This window comes from Carassius gibelio, chromosome B16 (assembly GCF_023724105.1).
Source record: "Carassius gibelio isolate Cgi1373 ecotype wild population from Czech Republic chromosome B16, carGib1.2-hapl.c, whole genome shotgun sequence".
In the NCBI taxonomy this organism is placed as follows: Eukaryota; Metazoa; Chordata; class Actinopteri; order Cypriniformes; family Cyprinidae; genus Carassius; species Carassius gibelio.
Window position 1 is genome coordinate 18103339 of NC_068411.1, and position 21879 is coordinate 18125217.

Sequence of the window (21879 nt, forward strand, 5' to 3'; positions counted from 1 at the left end):
CTAGATACCTGTTCTGCTTTCATATGAACACAATGGAAAGTACAGCAGACGCGTTGGCACGTGATGCAGGTTTTTTTTTTTCAGCCTTAACAGCGGGTCACTACACGTTTGCGCCCCCTTTATTTTTATATACATTTCTGGTTTCTGCCTTTTCCCTCCGGACAAAAAGGTTATTCTCTTTCAGGTAAGACATTAGCTAAATTATTTTTAAGAATGAAATTGAATGATCTTAATAGTATAAACACTTCCCTCGTTTGGGCTTTGTTTGAAGAGCTTTTGGGCAGCGAACTTGGTTGTTAGAATGCACCAAGTTTAAACTCGAACTCGGCAGCTGGCTAACGTTATAGCAGTTTAGCAAAAGCTAAACGCGTAGCTCCGTTCAAGCGTTTATTTTTTACAGCGGTTTCGGTGCATTGGTAGTGGGACTTATTTCAATACACTAAGAAATTAGCTAGTTAGTTACATAGCATTGCTTTGGTTTGCAGAAGTTTAAGGCCCCTGTAGGCCTCGTTAGCCGGTAGCTTTAGCTTAGCATAGCTTAGATAATGTGAACAAACGGTAGGCGGCTCTAAAACGCGCGATTGGAAACGTTTGGTCTCCTAACTCTGTTTTCTAAAATGAAACCATATTTGTATAGTACTAACCAATATTTAAGGCTGCTGTGATCTTAAGTTATTAATCCGTGAAACAAATGTGTGTTACTTGAAGCACGTCAGCTAAATTGTATGTTTTTGTGGCTCAGGTGATTTTTCTTATTCAGCCGTGTCAAAACTTAAGGAAAAACTCGTAGAAACTGTTCAGTTGCATTCTCGCGTTAATTAATTATTTGACTGGCGCCTTTTAAATAGGTGACTGGATTTGTGATACGTGCACAATTTATACTGTATTTGTACAACTTGCATAGATTAATTGACTATAATCTTATTTACAGCAGGCGTACACTTAATCCCTCATAATGGATTCAAACATACTAAATATAGAGGAGATCGTATTGGGCGGAGCAGAGGCTGCTGCTGCCCCTCCTGAACTGCCCTCTGAGAAGACCACCTCCATTCAGGGACATGCACCACCTCCTGTCATTCAGTCATGTGAGTATTACTGATTACTAAATTACTGATTTAGTGCTGGAATGGATTTGGATAGACCTCGGTTTAAATTTATGTTTCTAATGGTCACCTGTTGCATAAAACTACTGTTGCGCCACTTTTTTATATAGTGTTGTGGTAATGGAGTCCTTGCATTTAAAAAAGCTGGGATGCAAAAATATAATCATTTTTAAGTTTACTTAAAAGCATAACTTTTCTTTTTTCCTTTTAAGTCTGCTGTTGTCCCTTTTCATATCTTGATGTTACCCTATATTTTATTATAAACTTGTAATTAGCATTATCTCCCACACTGGTGTTGAATTTGTCCTCCTCTCTCTGATTTAGACCAGCATGAAAGCCTGCAGTGTTTCCAATGTTTTATTACTTTCTGCAACTCGAAAGCCAAGGAAAGGCATATGAAGAAGAGTCACCGGGAAGAGTATAAACAGCAGCTTCAACAGGTTAGCTAAAGCATTACTTTTGGTAGCGCCATAACACATATCCCTGGTTATTTGAGTATTTCAGTCACTTACAGCATTCACCATTTGATATGATTAGATATGGTCATACTTCTAGGTAATATTATGTCTAGATACTAGCACCATTCTAGAAGATGTTTGCTGGTGTTTCTCATGTTATTGTCTCCTTAAGAGTTTAACTTCTGCTTTTTGTATTCCTCATTTGTAATTATCTTTGGATTAAAACATCTGAAATTAATAAATCTACTTGATCAAAACAAAATGAATATACTAAATATTATACTCAAGTAAATATTCAACTTCTGTGTCAAACTCGAGAATGGTTTCGGAGTTTAGTTTGGCTAGTATCAGTTCTCATAATTGAGAGAGGATGTGTTGCGTTTGTGTCTGGTTTTTAAAGCATTCTTCTAATGCCACCGACTTTCACAGAAGTGTGCAGATGTCCGTAGAGATGAGCAGGTTTTTTGTAGGTGAAATCTCCATTGACCCAAATCAAGTGTCTAATAAAATAGAAAGGCTGAATGTAATTACATTTAATGTAATTCCTGTTCTCACTGACTCTCATAAACATCCCTGGCTTCACTCTTTTGCACTTAATTACATTTGTTTCGTGTTTATTTTCTTATTTTGTTGAACTTTATCATTTATATTCTGCCAACATTTTTTGCTACAAAATCAGTTTTTATTTTTTTTTATACTTGTGTACCAAATACCTGATTGTTTTTTCAAAAATGACTTTTGAATGCTCGCTTAATGTTTTTAAATGATTGTAAATTACTTCTATAAGTTATATTGTGGTGTCAGCTTTATTCAACACACTTGGCAAACTGAAAGCTGTGAATTTGCCACCAGGTGGAAGTGATGCTTTCTTTTTCCTGAGGAAGGACCTATTTGCACTGTACTTACCTTTTATTTCTAACATAATAGATGCAACAGTAAATTGTTAGAACTGGCATATCATGACTTGTGCCACCATATAGTTATTATAACGAATGCACCAATAAATATATATACACGATAATATATATCAAATTTACAAATACTTTCTTGCGTATGTGGTTTATGGGGACTCTATACCCTATACCCTTACCTATCTATATTTTTTTTATTGAATATATCTATTCAATAACAAAAATTAGCTTGTAAAATACAGAGCAGGGACTTTAGCAATAAAGGAGTGATAAATTCAAACAAGAAATCTTTTTGGTTTGGTTTGGTTTGCTTCAATGTTTATTCACAAGCCTGTTGTCTTTGCATCAACAGTGCGATACTTTGTTCACATGCTATGTGTGCGATCGAACCTTCCCCTCCTCTGAGGAACTGACCCAACATCAGTCGACCCACAACAAGGAGGACAAGCCCTTCAAATGTACGCATTGCCAAGAATGCTTCCGCACATTCTCAGAGGTGAGAGGAGTTTTAAATGAATTTAAACAGAAAATGCTTGATTAGAAAAAATCTCATTTTTATTGAGTATTAAGAATCTTAAATACTTGATTACCAAAAAATAGACAATATACAGATGCTAAAAATGTTATGCCATTGGCATTGTTATTGTATTGTATGAGAGAATGGCCATGTACTGTTGATTTTCACGTGCCTTGATTGTAAATGTAAGCCTATGTTTAATATTTCAACATGCACCGCTTTCTTTCCACAAGTTAACAACACATCGGCGGCAAGTGTGTCCTGAACGTCAGTTCGTGTGCAAAGAGTGCAACGAGATGTTTCGAAGCTCTGGACTTTTGCGTAACCATCGTTTGACCCAGCACCCCGTGCCCATGGACGGTGAGGAGGCAGAGGATTCCACTAAGACCTACCGATGTGGTAAATGTGGCAGGGGTTTTGAAGAAGAGGCAGAGCTCCTGCAGCATCAGGAGAACCACGCAGGTGACCAGCACTGCAACGGTAGTGCCGCTGTCAAACGCCGAGGGAGACCATCTAAAAATGAGGCCGGAGCATCTGGTGAAAAGAAAGCAAAGCAGAAGAAGAAGGAGGAAGAAGCAGAGGGGCCCGAGGAAACCAACCATTCAGAAAACACTTCTGCAAAACCAACCACAGCTGAAGTGAAGACAGCAGGAAGACGAGGACGCCCAGCCAAATCTACCCAGGAGCCCAAGGCAGAAGATAATAAAGCAGAAAATGATGACAAGAAACCTGTTCCTCAGCCAGCTCTGCAGATCCCTTGCACTGAATGTGACCTCACTTTCCCCAGCCTGACGCAGCTCCGAGCACATAAGAAAGAGAAGCACACGCAGCGCAAGCCTCACGCTTGTGGAGAATGTGAGGAGAGTTTTAACCGACCCGAGCAGCTGGAGGTCCACATGGCAAGGGTGCATAGTGCCGGCCGGCACACTTGCCCCACATGCGGGAAGAGCTTTGGCAGAGAAAGTAACCTGAAGGCTCATCAACAGAGCCATGGAAAAGAAGAGAAGCCAGTTGGAAAGAGATAATTCAGTTTGGGAGAATTTTAAGGGTGTATGTCAGCAGGAGATGAATTCAATTTTTTAAGGTTTTGTGTATAGAAATGTAGGTGGGGACAGGGTTCACTTTAGATTTTAAGTTGTAACATAGTAGGGGATCCTTCAGCTTTGTGACCTTCGAGATCAACACTATGTGAACATTTTATTTGAAAACTGGAAACCTGAAGGGTAGTGAGTTCAAGGTTAACCAGTGTTAGCCATGTTTGGGTGCCTCATTGTATCTTGACATCTCTGTACATAGCTTTGGAATGGAAAGTAACAGGATTCATACCATGACTGAATTCTCATTTGTAGGGTAACCATGTTGTAATTAATACCATCCAGAAAAACCCACAGAAAAGCCTAATTATATTGTCTATGCCTAAGGCTTCACATTGTTGTTGTTTTTTTTTTTTTTTTTGAAAATTTTACTCTTTTTCTATGAATCGAATGTGTTGTTGTTTTTACATTATTTTTAAAAGTGTGAACAATGGTGAGTGGAAAGATTTACTAAATGATTGTTTTCTTCTGAGATCGGACTAAATTTGATTTCCAATGTTTCCATTTTTTACCGGTATGACTTGACATTTGACTTGAACTTAAATGTTACACACAGCTAAGGCTGTTCTCTGATTGAAGTAAATGTCTGAATAATTAATTGAAAATGTTTTAAATGTTTTCTGATTAATTTATTTTTTTGTGTTGATATTATAATTTATGGTGTATCCATAAAGAATTTCCATTATGATGAATTTATGAGATTGGAGAGGAGGTACTTAAAAATGGTTGAAGTTTTTAAATTTAGGACTACAATCAAGTCTAACTCCTCTAACTATGAATATCACAGATTAAAGTTTCTTCCTTTTTGCTATACATTACTTTGGGGGTTATGATAACATTACATATCTGCCGAATTGTGAAGCATTTATTGAAAAAATCCTATAAAATATATTTACATAATAGCAATGGGAACAGAGATCAAATTGAACATCTGTTTCACAACAATATATCTCTAAATTGTTCATGGACATTGGTGGATATGGATACAGCTAAGTGCAATAGTCGGACTCCGCTTTTCCTTTTCAAAGTTTGCTTTATTGTCAATTCTTCCACATGTACAGCACATACATTCAGAGAATTTAAATTGCATTACTCTCATGCCCTTGGTGCATACAGATAACACTAACAGTACAATATAAGATGTAAAAATACAGATTAAATATCAAATACGACTATACAAATAAGGGCATGTAAAAAAAAAAAACTTCCTTTTCATTAACTTTCCAATTAGTCTTTGTTTAGAAAGCTCAGCATACATAATGCACAGCTAAAGTTGAAATAAGTTGAGGAAAGCTTGTTTGATTAACTAGAACATGATTTCTGGACAGGCGGGAAAAGATTTTTTCATGACACCAGAAAGGCTGGCATCATCTTCCTGTGAGCAAAACCAATACATTAACATTGGAAGAATAAGAAAGATGATTAATGATACATTATACTGAAAGAACAAGGACTGTGAGAAAGGAATCCCACATCTAAAATCATAGAGATGTAAGCATGTCTAAACCTGCAGCAGACATTTTTATTTCAGATGATGTTATTTATATTTGAACACCTTAACCCTAAAACCGTATTCTGGACAAATGTGGGCAAAATAATTTTGATTTATTTAAAAAAAAAATACTTCCCTTGATCTGAGCGGTACAAGACTTGGTTATTTTTCTTAAGTTTGCCTCCTGAACACACACACATTTTTTTGACTCAATTCTACAATGTTAAGTGGGTGAAAAAAAAAAAAACTCCTTAATCTTGTATTTGGGTCAAAAATGGGCACCCATAGAAATGAATGGGAAAAACTGTAATTTAGAGCATTCTTCTTTTTTTTTTTTTTTTTTTTTGTAAAAATAAATTAATAGATCCAATACAATGCATATCTAACATACACACAAATGAAGGGCTGATCCTGTACAACATTCTCATCATGGCAAAAACTCACACAGACACACACACACAATGCATTCAATGAGCCTATGACAGAGCTGGGCTAATGTCTGACCATGTTTTTTGGTATGATCCAATCAACCACCTGACACCTTCAGAGTCAGATCAAACTGCTACTGCAAGGTTTGTTGTTACTTCCAAACAAAACGTTTATGTAGCATATGCTACCTAAACCTGCAATGGCAGTTATTTTCTCAGTTCACTGCAAGCAGCACAATGAGAAGGAGGTTTAGTGCAGCAGAAACCCTGGATATTCTCCTGGAATCCAGTGGGGAGGAAGGAGACCAGGCAAACTGTGGTTTGGAGTCAGCAGAGGATCAAGGATCTGAAACGGACAGTCAGACTGAGTTTGACCCAGATTATGTCGACACAGAGTTCAGCCTATATATGCAGCCATTAAGTACTATAGCCATCTAGTGGCTATTGATATTATTGTTTTTTGTTAATTTAATACCAAAACGAGACACCAGGTGACAGCAAAGTCACTTCATCTTTAGGTTTTAGCTCTAAGAACTTACTGAAATGATATTTTAATGTAGTTAAAAAAATTAAAAAATAAAACATAAAAATAAGCATAATTTACATAGAACATATGGTACTTTTTGAGGTAAATAAATTCAAAAAAAAAAAAAATAATAATAAAAAAAGCACCATAAATGGATAGACAAAACTTTATCGAAGACAGTGATATAACATTTATAATAAATAAAAAATAGGATCACACCTGAGTCCTCTGTGCCCACATTTGTCCACAATTACAGGATTAAGGGCTATAAAGTGAATACAGTTTGAGGGTTAAACTGAGCGGTAGCTTAGTCACTTTATTCAACGCATTGCTAAGTGCAACCCTTGCACTTTGTATTTATGTTTAGCATATTGTGCAGATAATGCAGTGAAATAATGCAGATATTTTTTAATATTAAATTTTAAAAGCTTTAACACTAAAAAGTAATACAATTAATTTCAAACTGAGAGTGAGGAGTTGTCGTCATAGTACAAAGCACCCTCCCCTCGATACCCATAGACAGTAAAAGAAATGGACACAGCGACCCCATTGGAACTCAATTGAGACAAATGAAGCCCATTTTTAGCGTTTTTTAGCACTTCCGTTTCTGACGCGCAGACTCAAACGAAGCTTGACGACGTCAGCAACCTGTCTGACAGATGTAAATCTTCTAAGTGGCTGTGCGTGCAAACTGCCATCGTTAATCTTGCAGAGACGGCGAGCTTGAGCGGGGAGTTCTTTGGCTTGAGTGAGCAGGAGTAAGTATTCTGATTAATTATTTTGTATAGTATTTTAAAATGTAACGCCAGTACGCCGTATTAAGTTAATTGCCTGCGAGCTTCTCCTCCTGTCTGTACGGTAATGCGACAGAGAGCCGAGTGGTAATGACGCAATCGTTAGCCTATTTTTTACAAAAACTGTTTATACGGGGCCATAATGTAACATAGAAGGTAATGGAGCCCTTTTCACATTTTCGTGTATCTTTAGAAATAAATAATGGACAAACAGAGTCTTTAAACGCCTCAGATGTAAAGTTATTCGCTGTCAAAGTGACGCCAAAATGAATGGGAGTCAATGGGAATGCTAACGCAACCGAAGTTCTGCTAAAAGATCGCAGCCCCCACCCGACTTCAACTTCCGGTCGAGTTCCTTGCCCCTTGTCGATACCACGGGATCCTCCCTCTCCGCCATGTTGGCAGGACACCTGGCGGCAAAACGTGACTGTTTACGTGTGTTGTTAACTCGGTAGTACAGGAGGTTCTCGCAATTCCGCACTTTTTTTTTTTACCATGCCTGGAAGTCACTGCTGCGTTAAAAACTGCTCCAGTACCTCACACTATAGAAGCATAGGAACAATGGAATACAGTATTTTAGGTTACCGAAATGGATACAGCACCAGGGAGAGCAAATCTCTGACCTGACGAGGAGACGCCGGATTGCTTGGTTGGCTGCAACAGAGCATAGATACAGTCGGCATCTAGTCATAGCTGGGGGAAAACACTGCGAGCATCTTGTGTATCTGAAGCCCCTTTCACACTGCCATTCCGGCAAATACAGGGGTAAAGTGTTCCTGTAATTGTTCCCTGGTCGCTAGATTTGGCACTTTCACACTGCCAGTGATGACCCGGTATATGTGCGTGCTTTCACACACAGCCCTTGAAGATCCCGTAACGACACGTGACATCAGCGCGTGACGTGTAATGTATGATTCGACAACGCTTGGCACGTTATACTTTAACTGAAGCAAGCAAACGATCTCGGCGTCAGCGCGGAAAGTGAGGAACTAACTGATCTCTGCTTCATTACAGTTTGCACATATGTTTTCGTCGCGAATGTTGATCTTCCTTCAAAACAGCCGGTAAAAGAGTCACGCGATAACGCGCGTCATCACTTCGATACGGAATTAGATCTGGCTTTTGTTCACACAGCGCTCGTTCCGGATCGATTACCGCAATGTTACTAGGTCCCCGACCCAGGTTCAATTCGGTAATCAATTCCGGGACGTGGTTGCTTTCCCACATTAGGCGACCAGGCAATGTTACGGGAATATTGCCGGTCCGACGTGGAGTGTGAAAGGGACAAAATGCACATATTGAGCACTCATTCCCAGAGACATGTAGTACAATTGTAGTCTCTTTTAACTTTAATATTCATATACACTAGTCCATATCGATATTTGATTCATTTTACAGCCCTAATATAGCTGTATTCATTCAAAAATAGCCAAATCCCGTGACGTTCTGCTTTATACAACAAGCTCTATTTTTGACTGGATTCCGCGATTCAATCGTTTCGCAAGCACAGACGGGGTGAATTTATGAATGAAAGTGTAAAAGTTCTGACACAAAACTAAGTTGTTACGTGTCCACATGCTTTTTTAAGTGGGTTTATGTTCGACACTAGGCTAACGTTACATCGTTTTGCTTAAGGTAGAATGATAATGCTAATTATATATGCATTCCACTTTCTGAAACAACCTTACACAGTTTTGATAACTTTAATAATGAACACGATGTTAATATAGCATGCCTGTGATGAAATGCCGACTGCACACACACATGCTTAGTCTTGGGATTCCACAACTTCTCTTGATCATCCTCACAATTTATTGCTTGTAGCCATTTTGTAATCCTTTCCGGCTCTGTATGTTTATTAGTAAGGTTGTAGAACTTAAATTCATAATTTGTTAGTTTATTCGAGGTACATAAAACGACACAGCAACTCTTCGGCGTGATTGTCCCGTTTATTTCAATTGTCGCCAAGGCAATGTTTTCCCCCACAGGCTAAATTAACATCACGTGACTGGGCGTTCCCAGACCAACCGTCTGTATCTATCACAGTCCCGCCCACAGCTGGTGCCGGAAGTAAAAATTCAGTGCAATTTCTGCATTGACATTTGGGGTATAAGCCATAAAAACGTAACCATACATGGTAGACTTAAAACCAGTACGGCTGTACTAAGTGATGGTATATGTTCACATAAACGTAAAAGGATCATGGGGCACTAACCTTGTTTTGATATAAATGCCTTTTATTCGCGACATCTTGGCTAAGTACTTCATTACCCACAATCCTGATCAATCCCACAATCCCACAGTGTTGCATCTGATTGGTGGAGCCATAGACAGTAGGTGGAGCGATAGACAGTAAAAGAAATGGACACAGCGACCCCATTGGAACTCAATTGAGACAAATGAAGCCCATTTTTAGCGTTTTTTAGCACTTCCGTTTCTGTCGCGCAGACTCAAACGAAGCTTGACGACGTCAGCAACCTGTCTGACAGATGTAAATCTTCTAAGTGGCTGTGCGTGCAAACTGCCATCGTTAATCTTGCAGAGACGGCGAGCTTGAGCGGGGAGTTCTTTGGCTTGAGTGAGCAGGAGTAAGTATTCTGATTAATTATTTTGTATAGTATTTTAAAATGTAACGCCAGTACGCCGTATTAAGTTAATTGCCTGCGAGCTTTTCCTCCTCCAAAAACTGTTTGTACGGGTCCATAATGTAACATAGAAGGTAATGGAGCCCTTTATACATTGTCGTGTATCTTTAGAAATAAATAATGGACAAACGGAGTCTTTAAACGCCTCATCGTTCTGCTAAAAGATGGCAGCCCCCACCCGACTTCAACTTCCGGTCGAGTTCCTTGCCGCCTGGGTGGAGCTCGTGTAACCGTCTGGTTAAACCCCGCGAAGGTCCGTGAAGACTGAAGATCATTAATAAAAAAATAAAAACCTGTGTTACGTTTTTGCACGGTAGACTTATCAGTGCAATCATGATCTCCTTGGCTGCCATGAGAGTTTTGCAGGGAGGTTGGTAACTTAGCTAGGCTACTGTAGCCTTCATATGGTATGAGTCATAACAAGCATTTTATAATGCCACTGTCAAAACAAAATTTAGTCTCGGCATACCTTTTTGTGCATTTACTGAACATTTGTGTAATGGCAACGACATGTGTTGACGACTGAGTGGTGATTGCAGTCAGGTACAAAGCACTGCACCATGTTCCTGACGTTATTGTTAACCACTTTCACACACACACACACAATATATAAAATACACGATGATAAATATAAAAATCAATACACAATACCTATATAAAACACGATTTATTTACACGATTGTAAATTCACTACATTCACTATATAAAATACTTTTTTTGGATTTTCTCTTAATTTTTTCACTCGAAATGATATGTTATATGCTTATGAGTTCAGCCGTAGCTGGTTATCCTCACACATGCTCTAAAACTCTTTAGATACAGATTTTTCCGAAAGTCAATGGGAAAAATGAATGGGAAATTTACTTCCGGCACCAGAGCCCTCTCGGGCTGTGGGCGGGACTGTGATGCTCTATAGGAAGAAAGGACCTAACTTTCGATCTCAACCCCACGTCGATGAAAGTCTGTTCTCTGCATTTTCACTCGGGTAAGTTCTCTAAAAAAAAATATTTATGTTGTTGTCTCTTAAAGCTACGTAGGTTACCTAATGTTGTTGCAAACCCTGAAGTGGATCTGAAATTGCTGCCTAGCATCTAACAGACTGTTGCCTCTTCGAAAATACTCAACCCATGGTTGAATACCAAAAAAACTTTGCAGCAGGTGGAACGGAGCATGAAATTTGATTTCTAATATATTTATTTGTGTATGCTTTCTTTGTAATGTCTGTATCTCCAATAAAAATTCTATTAAATTCAGCACTAATATCTGTAAGTGATGTGCGTTTTAGAATTTGAAGTGAACCTTAGGGATTGCATCAAATACAACTGTGTATTCTTTTGGTGTCAATGGGAAGTTAAAGTTCTGAAAAAATTCTTAATATGACATGAGCAAACCATCTTTGTTCAATAACTGTCCTACCAACAGAATTCCTCTATCAAACCATGGCTGACAAAACAGAGACTTCTTTTTATAAATAATTTCTTTATTATTCCAAATAAAGTATCTATGTGGACTAAAATTGTATTTATATATCAATATCCAAGATAGAAGGGCTTGTTTGTGGAAGTCAGCTAATTTCAAGGGAATTTTATCAATAGAAAAATTACATTTCAGTAGAAAATGTATGCCACCAAGAGTATTGAACAGATATGATGGAAAAGCGTTCCAGATGCTGTCGGGGCTTTTTAAGAATTCTATAGTATCGGATGGACAGTGGCTCACCTTATTGCTGCTTCTGTATGCTCATGCAACTTGATTTGAGCTTTGTCATAGACAAGTTTCCTGAGTGAAATAGGCGGGCCGCCATTATCCTTTCACTCTGCCAACGACTTCCGGTTGGAGATGGAGCATCAAATAATTATATATATAAGGATTAATATGTGAGGGAGAGGCAAGTGAGAATGAAAAAAGAAAAAGGAAAAACTGATCATAAGAAATCATGACTGCATAACAGCAAAGGTAGGTGGCGGTATGCACTGAGAATGCAATGCGCCAAAAAACGAAAGAAGAAGAAGAAGACTTCCAGTTGTGTCTGCCAAGAACTTCCGGTTAGCGAGTTAGCGTCTTTTACTGTTTTTGGTTAGCGTGCAGAAAAAGTAAACTATGGATGGTGTTACACGCCGACACGGCTCCGGGACATATTGTGCTGTTCGCGGTTGCAACAACTCGTGGCGACTGCTGAATGTTTGGTCGGAAGGAGAATGTTTCGACCATCAACCATCTACAAGGCGCCAATGTGGATGTGCTCCCCCGTATGCGTTGTATGAGAAACCAAAAACAGATGTTGAATCTCGGAAGTGGCTCGCGGCTTTGAAGTTGAAGAATCCGCCCAAAAGACTGTTTGTTTGTTCTTATCACTTCATTGATAAAAAGCCCACAGAGAAAAACCCTTTTCCGGAACTTTGGTTGGGATACGATCGACCTCCCCAGCAAAAGAGACGTAAACTCGACAGAAACAAAAGTGACACGCAATCGGATGGTAAGTATATATTGATATTTTTCTGGTTAGCTAAAGTTTTGCAGCATAAGTTCGACTGTTGATATATGTGTCTCTCACATGCATACACACACACACACATTTGTATTACTCGTCGTGTTCTGTTATAGATTAACACACGGATAACGTTACATACAAACATCTTAATACAGGCATAAGATGGGCTAAGGCACCTTCAAAAGCACGGCGGCTGCATGGCTACAGGAACGCCGTTTCAGTACCTCCTGAAGGAGGGAAACGCTGGATCCCTCTGCTGACAGCAAAAACTAACAATTTGGTGGTCGACCGCAGTACCGCCCCGGTCCTGCTGATGGCACCCTCTTCATTCTAGTCAAGTATTTTATACCGGAAGTATCGGGTGGACAGTGGCTCACCTTATCGCCATAGCTGCTTCTGTATGCTCATGCAACTTGAGTTGAGCTTTGTTAGCTTGCTAATGTGTCGTCATCATGACGTTTTCCCACTGGTGAACGCAAAGCATTTTGGGAATCAGCGGCACAAACATTCATAACGCGCCAGACTGCTTTGCATGGAGGGAAGAACGCAGTGTTCAAGATGCCGTCTACCTGCTGTGTTATAAACTGCAATAGTCGTTCTCACGATAGGACTGGCATAAAGCTTAAGAACGGAGTATCCTTTTATCGTTTTCCTGCGTGGAAAAATAAAACTACAAGCCGTGTTTCAGAGGTGACAAAAAGGCGACGAATGGCATGGATAGAAGCAGTAAATAGGCCCAAGATTACCTTCGATAACACTCCACCACACATGATGGTTTGTTCAAAGCATTTTCACAAAGGCAAGTTACAATTACTCTCTGTAAATGTTATGTTGTGGGCAAATATACAAACGAACCCAAACTGGGGCTGGGTAATTTTTCTGGTTTTATCGATTAATTCAAATGTATTGTTTTGCCATGTTTTTGTTTCTTTAAAATAGAGGTTTTGTTTGACTTAACCAGACCATTAGATTTGACGTTAGGCAATATTAATTGTTAACTAGCATTAAATAGCCAGAAAATGAGCTCAGTTTTAAATGTTGTACATTTAGGCTAAATAGCAATTTATTTGGTGACTGTGTTTGCAGGCAGACCTGCCTATGAAATGTTGGAGTCTGATCCTGACTGGGCCCCTTCTCTGTACCTCGGCCATAATGAGGTCACAGCTAAGAACACAGACCGGTTAAAGCGGTATAGGAGAATAGCGATGAGGTCACCACAACAACAGGAACACCCATCGCTAGGCACTAACTACACTGGTCCTGAGGCTGAGTTGGATAATGGAGCACCTTTATACCCAGGTAAATAGTAAAAGAATACAGTATACACTACCGTTCAAAAGTTTGGGGTGAGTAAGATTTTTAATGTTTTAAAAGAAGTATCTTCTGCTCACCAAGGCTGCATTTATTTGATTAAAAATACAAACAAAACTGTAATATTGTATAAATATTATTCCAATTTAAAACAGCTGTTTTCTATGTCAATATACAGTAAAGTGTATACACACTCACACACGCTGGTTTGTTGAATTCTGACTGCATGCAGATAGATGAGAGAGCGAGCGTGGTGCTTAAAACATTAGCATACCTTTGAATGGACGACAGTTTTCTGCCCCGCTTTTACAATCTCCAGGCCCTGGACCGATCCATCTGTAAAAAAGACCGTGGCCTGCTGCAGCGACTTGAAGTCACTGATAACTTTGTGTGTGTATGCACACGCATATAACACTTAATATAATGTATGTGTATATATATATATATATATATATATATATATATATATATATATATGGGTGCTGGAAGTTGGGCAACAGTTTGACGTCCCTTGACCAGTCGCTCTGCTCGTAAGGATCCAGTCCTTTGATTCTCTTTATTTTCTCATCTTTAAATTAGGATTTAGTTTTAGGCGGTATGGTCCGACAATGTTTTCTTTAGCCGCTGCGTTTTGTAGGATTATATTCTGTTTTTCACACTAATTTTTCATTATTTTCATGACAGAACACTAGCCTGCTATGCCAGCCCATTTAAACGGGCCAAACATACCCATATTTCTTTGCGTTCTGATGACGTTGCCACTCAGTTGGTCACATGTCTTAGCGATCTCTATAGTCAGTCATGACAAAACAGTTTTAACCCTGACGGCAGTTTCCATCACGCAGTATACAGTCGTGGTTTGTCATAATAGACTCTCATAGAGCAGTTAATAAACCGGACATGATCATAGACTAATAGTTGCATTGCTGAGCAGAAGGAATTTTCAAATGCTCACCGAAGACTTCTAGGTAATATGAATGAAGTAGGCTTGCTTCTGTATTCACTGTGGCGATTGAATTAACAGATTGAAAATGATCACAAATGTACTGTGTCTTTAAACCATGCAGTTTATCTAAGATGTAAACACTGTAATGCTACATTAGTAATCTCAAATATGTAATCTAAATGTAAAATTGTATATATGTAAATTATTTAAATAAAATGATTTTAAACAAATTATATAGAAACACACACATGCTTTACTTACATATGTGGCTCTTTATTAATGAAGAAAAATTACAACCTACACTGTTAATGTCTTGTCAACAAAACTGATCACACTTGCACAGATAATTTTTTTTTATTTCTCTTCAAGGCACCATGTCAGAGTTTACCCTGGATATCCAGCTGACGGAGTTGGGCTTTTCAAACTGGAATTTCCCCGTGTGTGAGCCGCAGAGCGTTAAAGAGGACTTCTTGCCAACCCAGAATGGCACTGAAAAGCCAGCACCAGAGACTGAAACGTCCACAGACTATAATGAAGATGCCTGTGTCGTTGCGAGCTCATCGGCTGACAAAAGCTTTCTAAATGATCATCAATATTACACTCCCTTCAAAAATAACTCTTCAAGTAGCGGAGGAACAGCTCAAAGCAGTTCCAAAATCAGTTCCTCAGAGAAGAAGGATAAAGTTCTTAGCAATTCATGGAATAGAGGAAGAAGAAGAGAAAGGAAAGAACAGAGAGATGATGATGATGATGACGACGACGACGATGACGAAGAGCAAAATGGAGAAGAGGGAATGAAAAGTGACAAGGAACAGAAATGTTCAGAAGTGAACCAGGAAGCCTCCGGCCTCACAATAGCTGATGCTGTGTCTGGTGAAGAACAGACAGATGAGGATGCAGAATTTGTTTTGACTGATGATGATGATGATGTTGAGGAGGTGGAGGTAGAAGAAGAGGAGGAAGATGATGATGTGGAGGATATGGATAAGGAGGAAGATGATGATGGTGAGGACATGGATAAGGAGGAAGATGATGATGATGATGGTGAGGACATGGATAAGGAGGAAGATGATGATATTTCGTGGTCAGGTACTGTATCATTTTCCAAGCAAGGTATATTTTTTTTTTTTTTCATCTTGTAGATTGTTATTTACATTATATATGGAAAAGAATTTGTTCTGCTGAACAAGTTTTTTTATTGAAACTTTTTTATTATTAACCATTTATTTATTGTTTATGCTTATTTTTCTTTAAATATCATTGGCATTGTGTAATTAATCTTTAAATACACAAAAAAATTGCAAATTAAAATGTATTTTTAGCACTTACATGTACTTTAGCACTTACAAGCTTTTGTTCTAAACAAAAACAATTAAATATAATATTTAGTAAATCTAAAAACTTAATTATGCAATCGTTCAAAGCTGCAATTAATCGTTCAAAGTCCACTTACGTTATTCTGCATGCTTTTTTTTCTTCTACCAGGCACAGCATCGCCTGTCACTTTGTTTTTACATTATTTTAATTTTAGTTTTAGTATAACATTTGATAATTAATACTATAGAAAAGCACAAATAAAAATTAAATTAGTGTTTTCAGCTTATTTTCATATAAAAATACTGCATACAGTTGCATCAAACAATTGTGATAATAATAAGTAATAATCGCTATTACAATTTAAAGAGAATAATCAATTAATTTAGTTTTTCATTTAAGTAAAAAAAAAATGCTTAATTGCAGAAATGTGAAAGAAAAATATTTTTCTTAATATATTATTTTTCAAGTACAATTAACTATTTTTTTAATTATTCAGGAAAGATGTAACTCCTTGATAGCTATACTGTAACTTCATAAAAACGTTTTTTGCTGGAAAGTGATGGTATATAATGCAAAACATTTCTGAATGATTATTCCAACAGCCTGGCAAGACATAATTTCCTGTTACAGCAGCTTCTGACACGCGTTGTTCTTCAATTTCAGAGACTAATGGATCTGGAGAGAATGAAGAGAATCGCTGCCATGTGTGTGATCTCACTTTCTCCTCTCTCTTCTTACTCCGAGAACATTTAAACATGCATACGGGTGTTCGCCCCTACCGCTGTGATGAATGCGGCAAGCAGTTCTGCCAATTAGTCAATTACCGTACGCACCTTCGCTCCCACTCCCAGAAGGCCTCCATCCACTGTCGTGTTTGCTCAACCATATTTGAGACCGAGGAGCAGCTCAAGCAGCACTTGGACACCAACCATTTTGAGAAAGAGTTCTATCAGTGTGATTTCTGCAAGCAGATTTTTACTGATCTAGATATGTGCAAGGGCCACGTCGAAGCACACAGACAACAGGCGAAGCGACATTTGTGCCTCAAATGTGGCGCTAGTTTTCGCCTTCGCAACTCGCTGCTCCGCCACCTGGAATTGCACAGCAGAGGCATCTTCTCCTGCTCAGACTGTGAGCTGACTTTCCCCAGCAAGGTTTCTTTGTTACGCCACAGTTTCTCTCACTTGGGCGTCTTACCGTATACGTGTCTAAAGTGCAAACGTCATTTCCGTTTGCCCTCTCTTTACCACAACCACGAGTGTAAGCCAGAGAGCATCCAGTGCATGGCGTGTTTGGTTTTCTTTCAGAGTCAGGAGGACTTTGATAAGCATAAGAAGGACACGGGATGCTGGGGTCATCAGGGAGCTTTGCCGACCAAGACAGACGAGATCCGCTGCATGGAGTGTGGCCAAGTCTTTGCAAGCATTGAGGAATTAAAGAAGCACGGAAGCACTCACCAGAGGGTCCTAAAATGTGCTGAATGTGGGATGGGTTTCCGCTCGTCACTCATGCTTATGTCACACATGGGAGGGCATGCGGGACAGCGGCCGTGTCTCTGCCAGGACTGTGGCCTGGGCTTCCCACATCAACAGGGTTATGACAGCCACCTGAAGACATGTGGAGTGGTGACACCTCCAGTGGTAAGCTCTCTCGCTCTCGCTCTTGCTCTCTCTCTCTCTCGCTCTCTCTCTCCTTCATTCTAAGAATACTAAATGTCCTGTTTCACTAAATTTGTAAAACATATTTATAAACTAAAATGGAACATTCACATTGATTTGAATTTGACAATAGTAAAACTACATTGCTGATTGAAATAAACCTCAAATAAAATGTACATATTAGGTAAAAACTTTTTGAAGTTGAAAAATTTTAAACACAAGAAGAGATATTGACTTTATATAGACTATGTAAGTTGATGGGGACCAGAAACCAGTTTGGGGCAAACTTGTGTAAATGTTAATTTTTGGTTGAATTATCAATAAAAAATGTAACTAAATAATTAAAATAACAGAGTTAGGTAAAGGTTGGTCTAAAGCTATGTGATTGTTAACAATTACACTGGCAATAAAAATTGTTATTTTTATTATTTTTACGTAAGAAAATCTAAAATTTCCTTGCCACATACTTTCCAGCACTATTCTCTGAATGAATATATATATACCCACTGCTTATAGAACTTATATAAATGTTGAAAATAAAAACATGTCTTTTTAAGTTAAACGTGTAATTCTATTTTCAGGCTGCTGTGAAGAAACCCAAACCAAAAGCAACTCCATCTCCACAAATAATAAAACAAATTACTCCTAACATAATCATCCAAACCGTTGCTCAGGCCTCAGCACCTGCCACATTCCACAGAAGCTTGAAGGAAGTCCACATGGTTCCATTCGGGGACAAGAATAAGGCTGCTGATGGTAGGTGGAAGTTCACTTTAGATAAAGAGCCTCCTCCAGGTATGCCTTTAGTCATGCTTCTGCCAGTTTCCTCTACACAGTTCTCAACTACCTCAGTTCCTACCAAGAGCTCCCAAAACGTTTTACCATCCTCTCTGGTCGTAGAAACATCTGCTCCACATGTTGTTTCCATGCCGGTGGTCCCGTCTGGCACTGTCATTAGTAAAGAGGTAGAGAAAGACACTGTAGAGCCCAGCAGAACCAACATTCCTTCAAACATACTCATTCCTGTGCAGTGTCATGACAGTATCTCTCAGAAGAGGTGGACCGTTTTAGAAGACCAGTGTTCTGTTCAAGTGTTTGCTAGAGAAAATGCAAAGGCAGAGGAACAGGCTGCAGGTGGGGCAGTAGCAAATCAGGGAACGAACATTTCTGCTCAAGTAGAAGTGGAGAATAAGCAGCAAACTCTATCAGATTTGAAGCCTAATGCACTGGCTGATGAAAACCAAGTTCCAGGGAGTTCATCAGAAAATGTGTCTCTTAATCCCACCTGCCCAATGACACCATTATGTCTAATAAAGTTCGATGAGAAGAAGGATGGTGGTGACAACATCAAGAAAAGCTCTTCAGATTTGAAGGAACTTGACTCCTCGTCTGTAATGGCAGGAGTAGAAGGTTTAAAGAGAAAACCGGAGAAGCAAACGCTGGATTCTTCGCAAACCAGCTCTCATGATCTAGTCTCTTGTTCTTCAGAAATTACTTCAGTAAAGGTCAGTAAAGATGAAAGATTATTCAGAGAAGTTGTGTCACCTGACAGGATGTGTGCAGAGACTGTGACGGAGGGCAAATCAGAAAATTGTCCGCAGGGGCAAAACGAATCTGGTTTTGATGTAGAGGTAGAAGTTAATGAAGATGTGGAATCGAGCAGCATGGAAGTGGAGATTGGGGATGAAGACAGCGGAGTGGATATGTTGGAAGGTGAGCTTCATGAATGTGTGACTTGTGGACAAGTCCTTCCTGAAAAGGGTATGATTCAGCACTACATGAAGCATGCGGCCGACAGCAACAGTCCTGAGCTCTCTTCTGTTAACTGTGCCTCTCACACTACAGAACAATCCTCTCCATGTAGTCCTTCAAGAAAAAGACTACGATCCGGCACAGAGTTGTGACCCTTAGTTCAAGAGTATTTTCAATTGTATTATTTTAAATTGATTTGCAGTTATTGATATTACACCGACTTTACTTCCATTCTGGTTACTTGACAGGGGTCCCAGTCCTTTTTACCAAATTGTAATTTGGGAACGAATGGTGATTGTTTAAACCAAGTGTGTCTTGAATGTGTTCCACTTTGGACATTTCTTTCCCGGTATCTTTTTGTTTACATTGTCTTCTAGATACAATAAATGTAGATTGGAAATTGGGAAAAATCCTTTCTTTTTGTTTTATGTATATTCAGATTTAGTCTTTAGTTTAAGACTATTGTTACGGTGTACTTAAAAAAAGAAAAAATATGTTTCTTCTAAATAAGCTAATATTTTAAGCCACATCAGTGGCACCACTACAGCAATTTTCAGTTTCAATAAAATATAAGATACTGGGAATTACAAAAATAAATGAGAAGAAATTAAGAAAAAAAAATTGCATTTCTATATTTCACAGATGTTGGATATAACGCACCATGTCTGTTCAATGAATTTATTAGCATTTGCTCATAAAGTTTCATTTTTTGGCCAGGAGGTGTTAAAAAGAACAGAAACCATTTGTTAAGGGAAGATGTGGGCTAGCCACGATTCCGTTTTTATATATCTATATATTAATATTATTACAGAAAAGTGTTTCGGTACTTCTTTCAGTTCTTTTCTTTACTTCTTTAACGCTTGGCTCATGATATACTGTTTTGGTGATTCTTTGGAATTAATACTGTACCGGTAAAACAGAGCTTAATGTGAAATACAGTTTTTATTAAAAGAAAAGTATGAAGGTCTTATTTGTTATTGAGAACACGGATCGTTATTACTCAAAATAAAGTGAAATTGTTGGATAAACGACACCTGTATATGTCTAATCTCTGACGCATAAAGGTCTCATAAATATTAATTTGAAGGCGCACATGCATTCTACACCTACTCCCGTGACTCATAAAGAGAAACTTTAACAGGAGTGGGCGGAAGCAGGTTAACCGATGAACATAATCTTCATTTAATCCTGACATGAATCGCTGCACAGCACTTCACTGGTAAGCGAAACTCTTCGCTTTGTTAATTAGCGTCACTTTTTTAATTGTTCGTTTTTTTTTAATTATAGTCAAAATATTATAGTGAAATTTTGATGTAAGCATTCCATTGTTGTATTTTTCATCTTGCATATTTAAGACTTGGTAAGAATGTCCATAAGGCTCAATTATCATCATATATGTTAAAGTTTGTGATAATCCGTTTTAAAAACTGCCGGTGACGTATAGGTGCATAGATTCACTGCTGTGACTTAATTTCAGTTTATGTATAGTTTTGTTTTATCGAAAAATGCATAGCCTATGTAGTATTATTTTAGTAATAACTAATGTAGATATTAATGTTATTTGAAAACTAGTTTCAGTATATTTGCAATATGACATCATTTTATATGTTGAATACAGATGCGTTTTGTCTTGGTAGATGAAATAACAACGATGACACAGGAAATGACAAAGAAAGGCTTTCTTGTATTCTTTTCCATCTATCTGTTGGGTAGGTGAGACAAACGGTTTTTTTCTTTCTCCATCTCTCTTCCTTTCTTCACTCAGATCTGTGAGACCACCGTGCACTGCATAGTTTGCAGCAATATCCTGCTGACTGCACTTTTCAAAGAAAGCAGATTCACTGTTTGTTTTTTCACAGAGGTGTTATCCACATTGTTTTGCATTGATGGTTAAGGGCAAGTTATGCCTAAAATTGATAATTGTGTTCATTTAATTAATAGGCCTATAGTGTTATTTTGCTGCATATTAGTGTATTACGCAGTAACAACATCTATATTACATGTTTCTTTTCTCTTAATCTCTTCGTCTTCATGTTTCAAGCTATGGTCAGTGCTCTTGAAGGTAAGAAAGTTTTTGGTCAGCATAGTTATTATTTGTCCAGTCCATTCTAATAAATAAATATCTAAATAGCTTAATAATAAATAAATAAACAGCCTGCTGACCAGCTAAAGCCAGACTACCAGTTTAGTCTGGTTTTAGATTATTAAGCAGGGATTGCATACATTTCAAATGTGTCATATAAATTAGTTAGACTCTGCCAGACTTAACTCAATAATTTGTATTTGTTTACATTTCTTCACATGAATGTATTAAACGGGATGCATGGTACGTCACATGCCTCTACCGCATGTTCTTTCTCATAGACAGAGACTCGTGTTATGGAGTCGGTTCTGGCACTATAGCGGGTATTATATTCGCTGATGTTACAGTGA

General features: G+C 38.3%; 2 protein-coding genes across 5 annotated transcripts; both read left to right on the forward strand.

The window, feature by feature from the left end:
• The first annotated feature begins 21 nt into the window (after positions 1 to 21).
• Positions 22 to 4691, forward strand: LOC127974606 (zinc finger protein 85-like). 3 transcript variants are annotated; one of them, XM_052577997.1, is made up of 5 exons: positions 22 to 184; positions 932 to 1088; positions 1431 to 1546; positions 2828 to 2971; positions 3226 to 4691. In XM_052577997.1, the coding sequence occupies exons 2-5, from the start codon at positions 956 to 958 to the stop codon at positions 4015 to 4017; spliced, it is 1185 nt and encodes a 394-aa protein (XP_052433957.1). In that variant the 5' UTR covers positions 22 to 184; positions 932 to 955; the 3' UTR covers positions 4018 to 4691. The 3 variants fall into 3 exon arrangements, with proteins under 3 accessions (XP_052433957.1, XP_052433958.1, XP_052433959.1); XM_052577998.1 differs by having other exon boundaries at positions 73 to 184; positions 935 to 1088; XM_052577999.1 differs by lacking the exon at positions 22 to 184 and adding an exon at positions 575 to 848.
• A 7275-nt stretch (positions 4692 to 11966) lies between these two features.
• LOC127974596 (zinc finger and BTB domain-containing protein 41) lies at positions 11967 to 20474 on the forward strand. 2 transcript variants are annotated; one of them, XM_052577980.1, is made up of 5 exons: positions 11967 to 12447; positions 13549 to 13761; positions 15089 to 15808; positions 16700 to 17676; positions 18276 to 20474. In XM_052577980.1, the coding sequence occupies exons 1-5, from the start codon at positions 12072 to 12074 to the stop codon at positions 19596 to 19598; spliced, it is 3609 nt and encodes a 1202-aa protein (XP_052433940.1). In that variant the 5' UTR covers positions 11967 to 12071; the 3' UTR covers positions 19599 to 20474. The 2 variants fall into 2 exon arrangements, with proteins under 2 accessions (XP_052433940.1, XP_052433941.1); XM_052577981.1 differs by lacking the exon at positions 11967 to 12447 and adding an exon at positions 12811 to 13265 and having other exon boundaries at positions 13553 to 13761.
• Positions 20475 to 21879: the final 1405 nt, after the last annotated feature.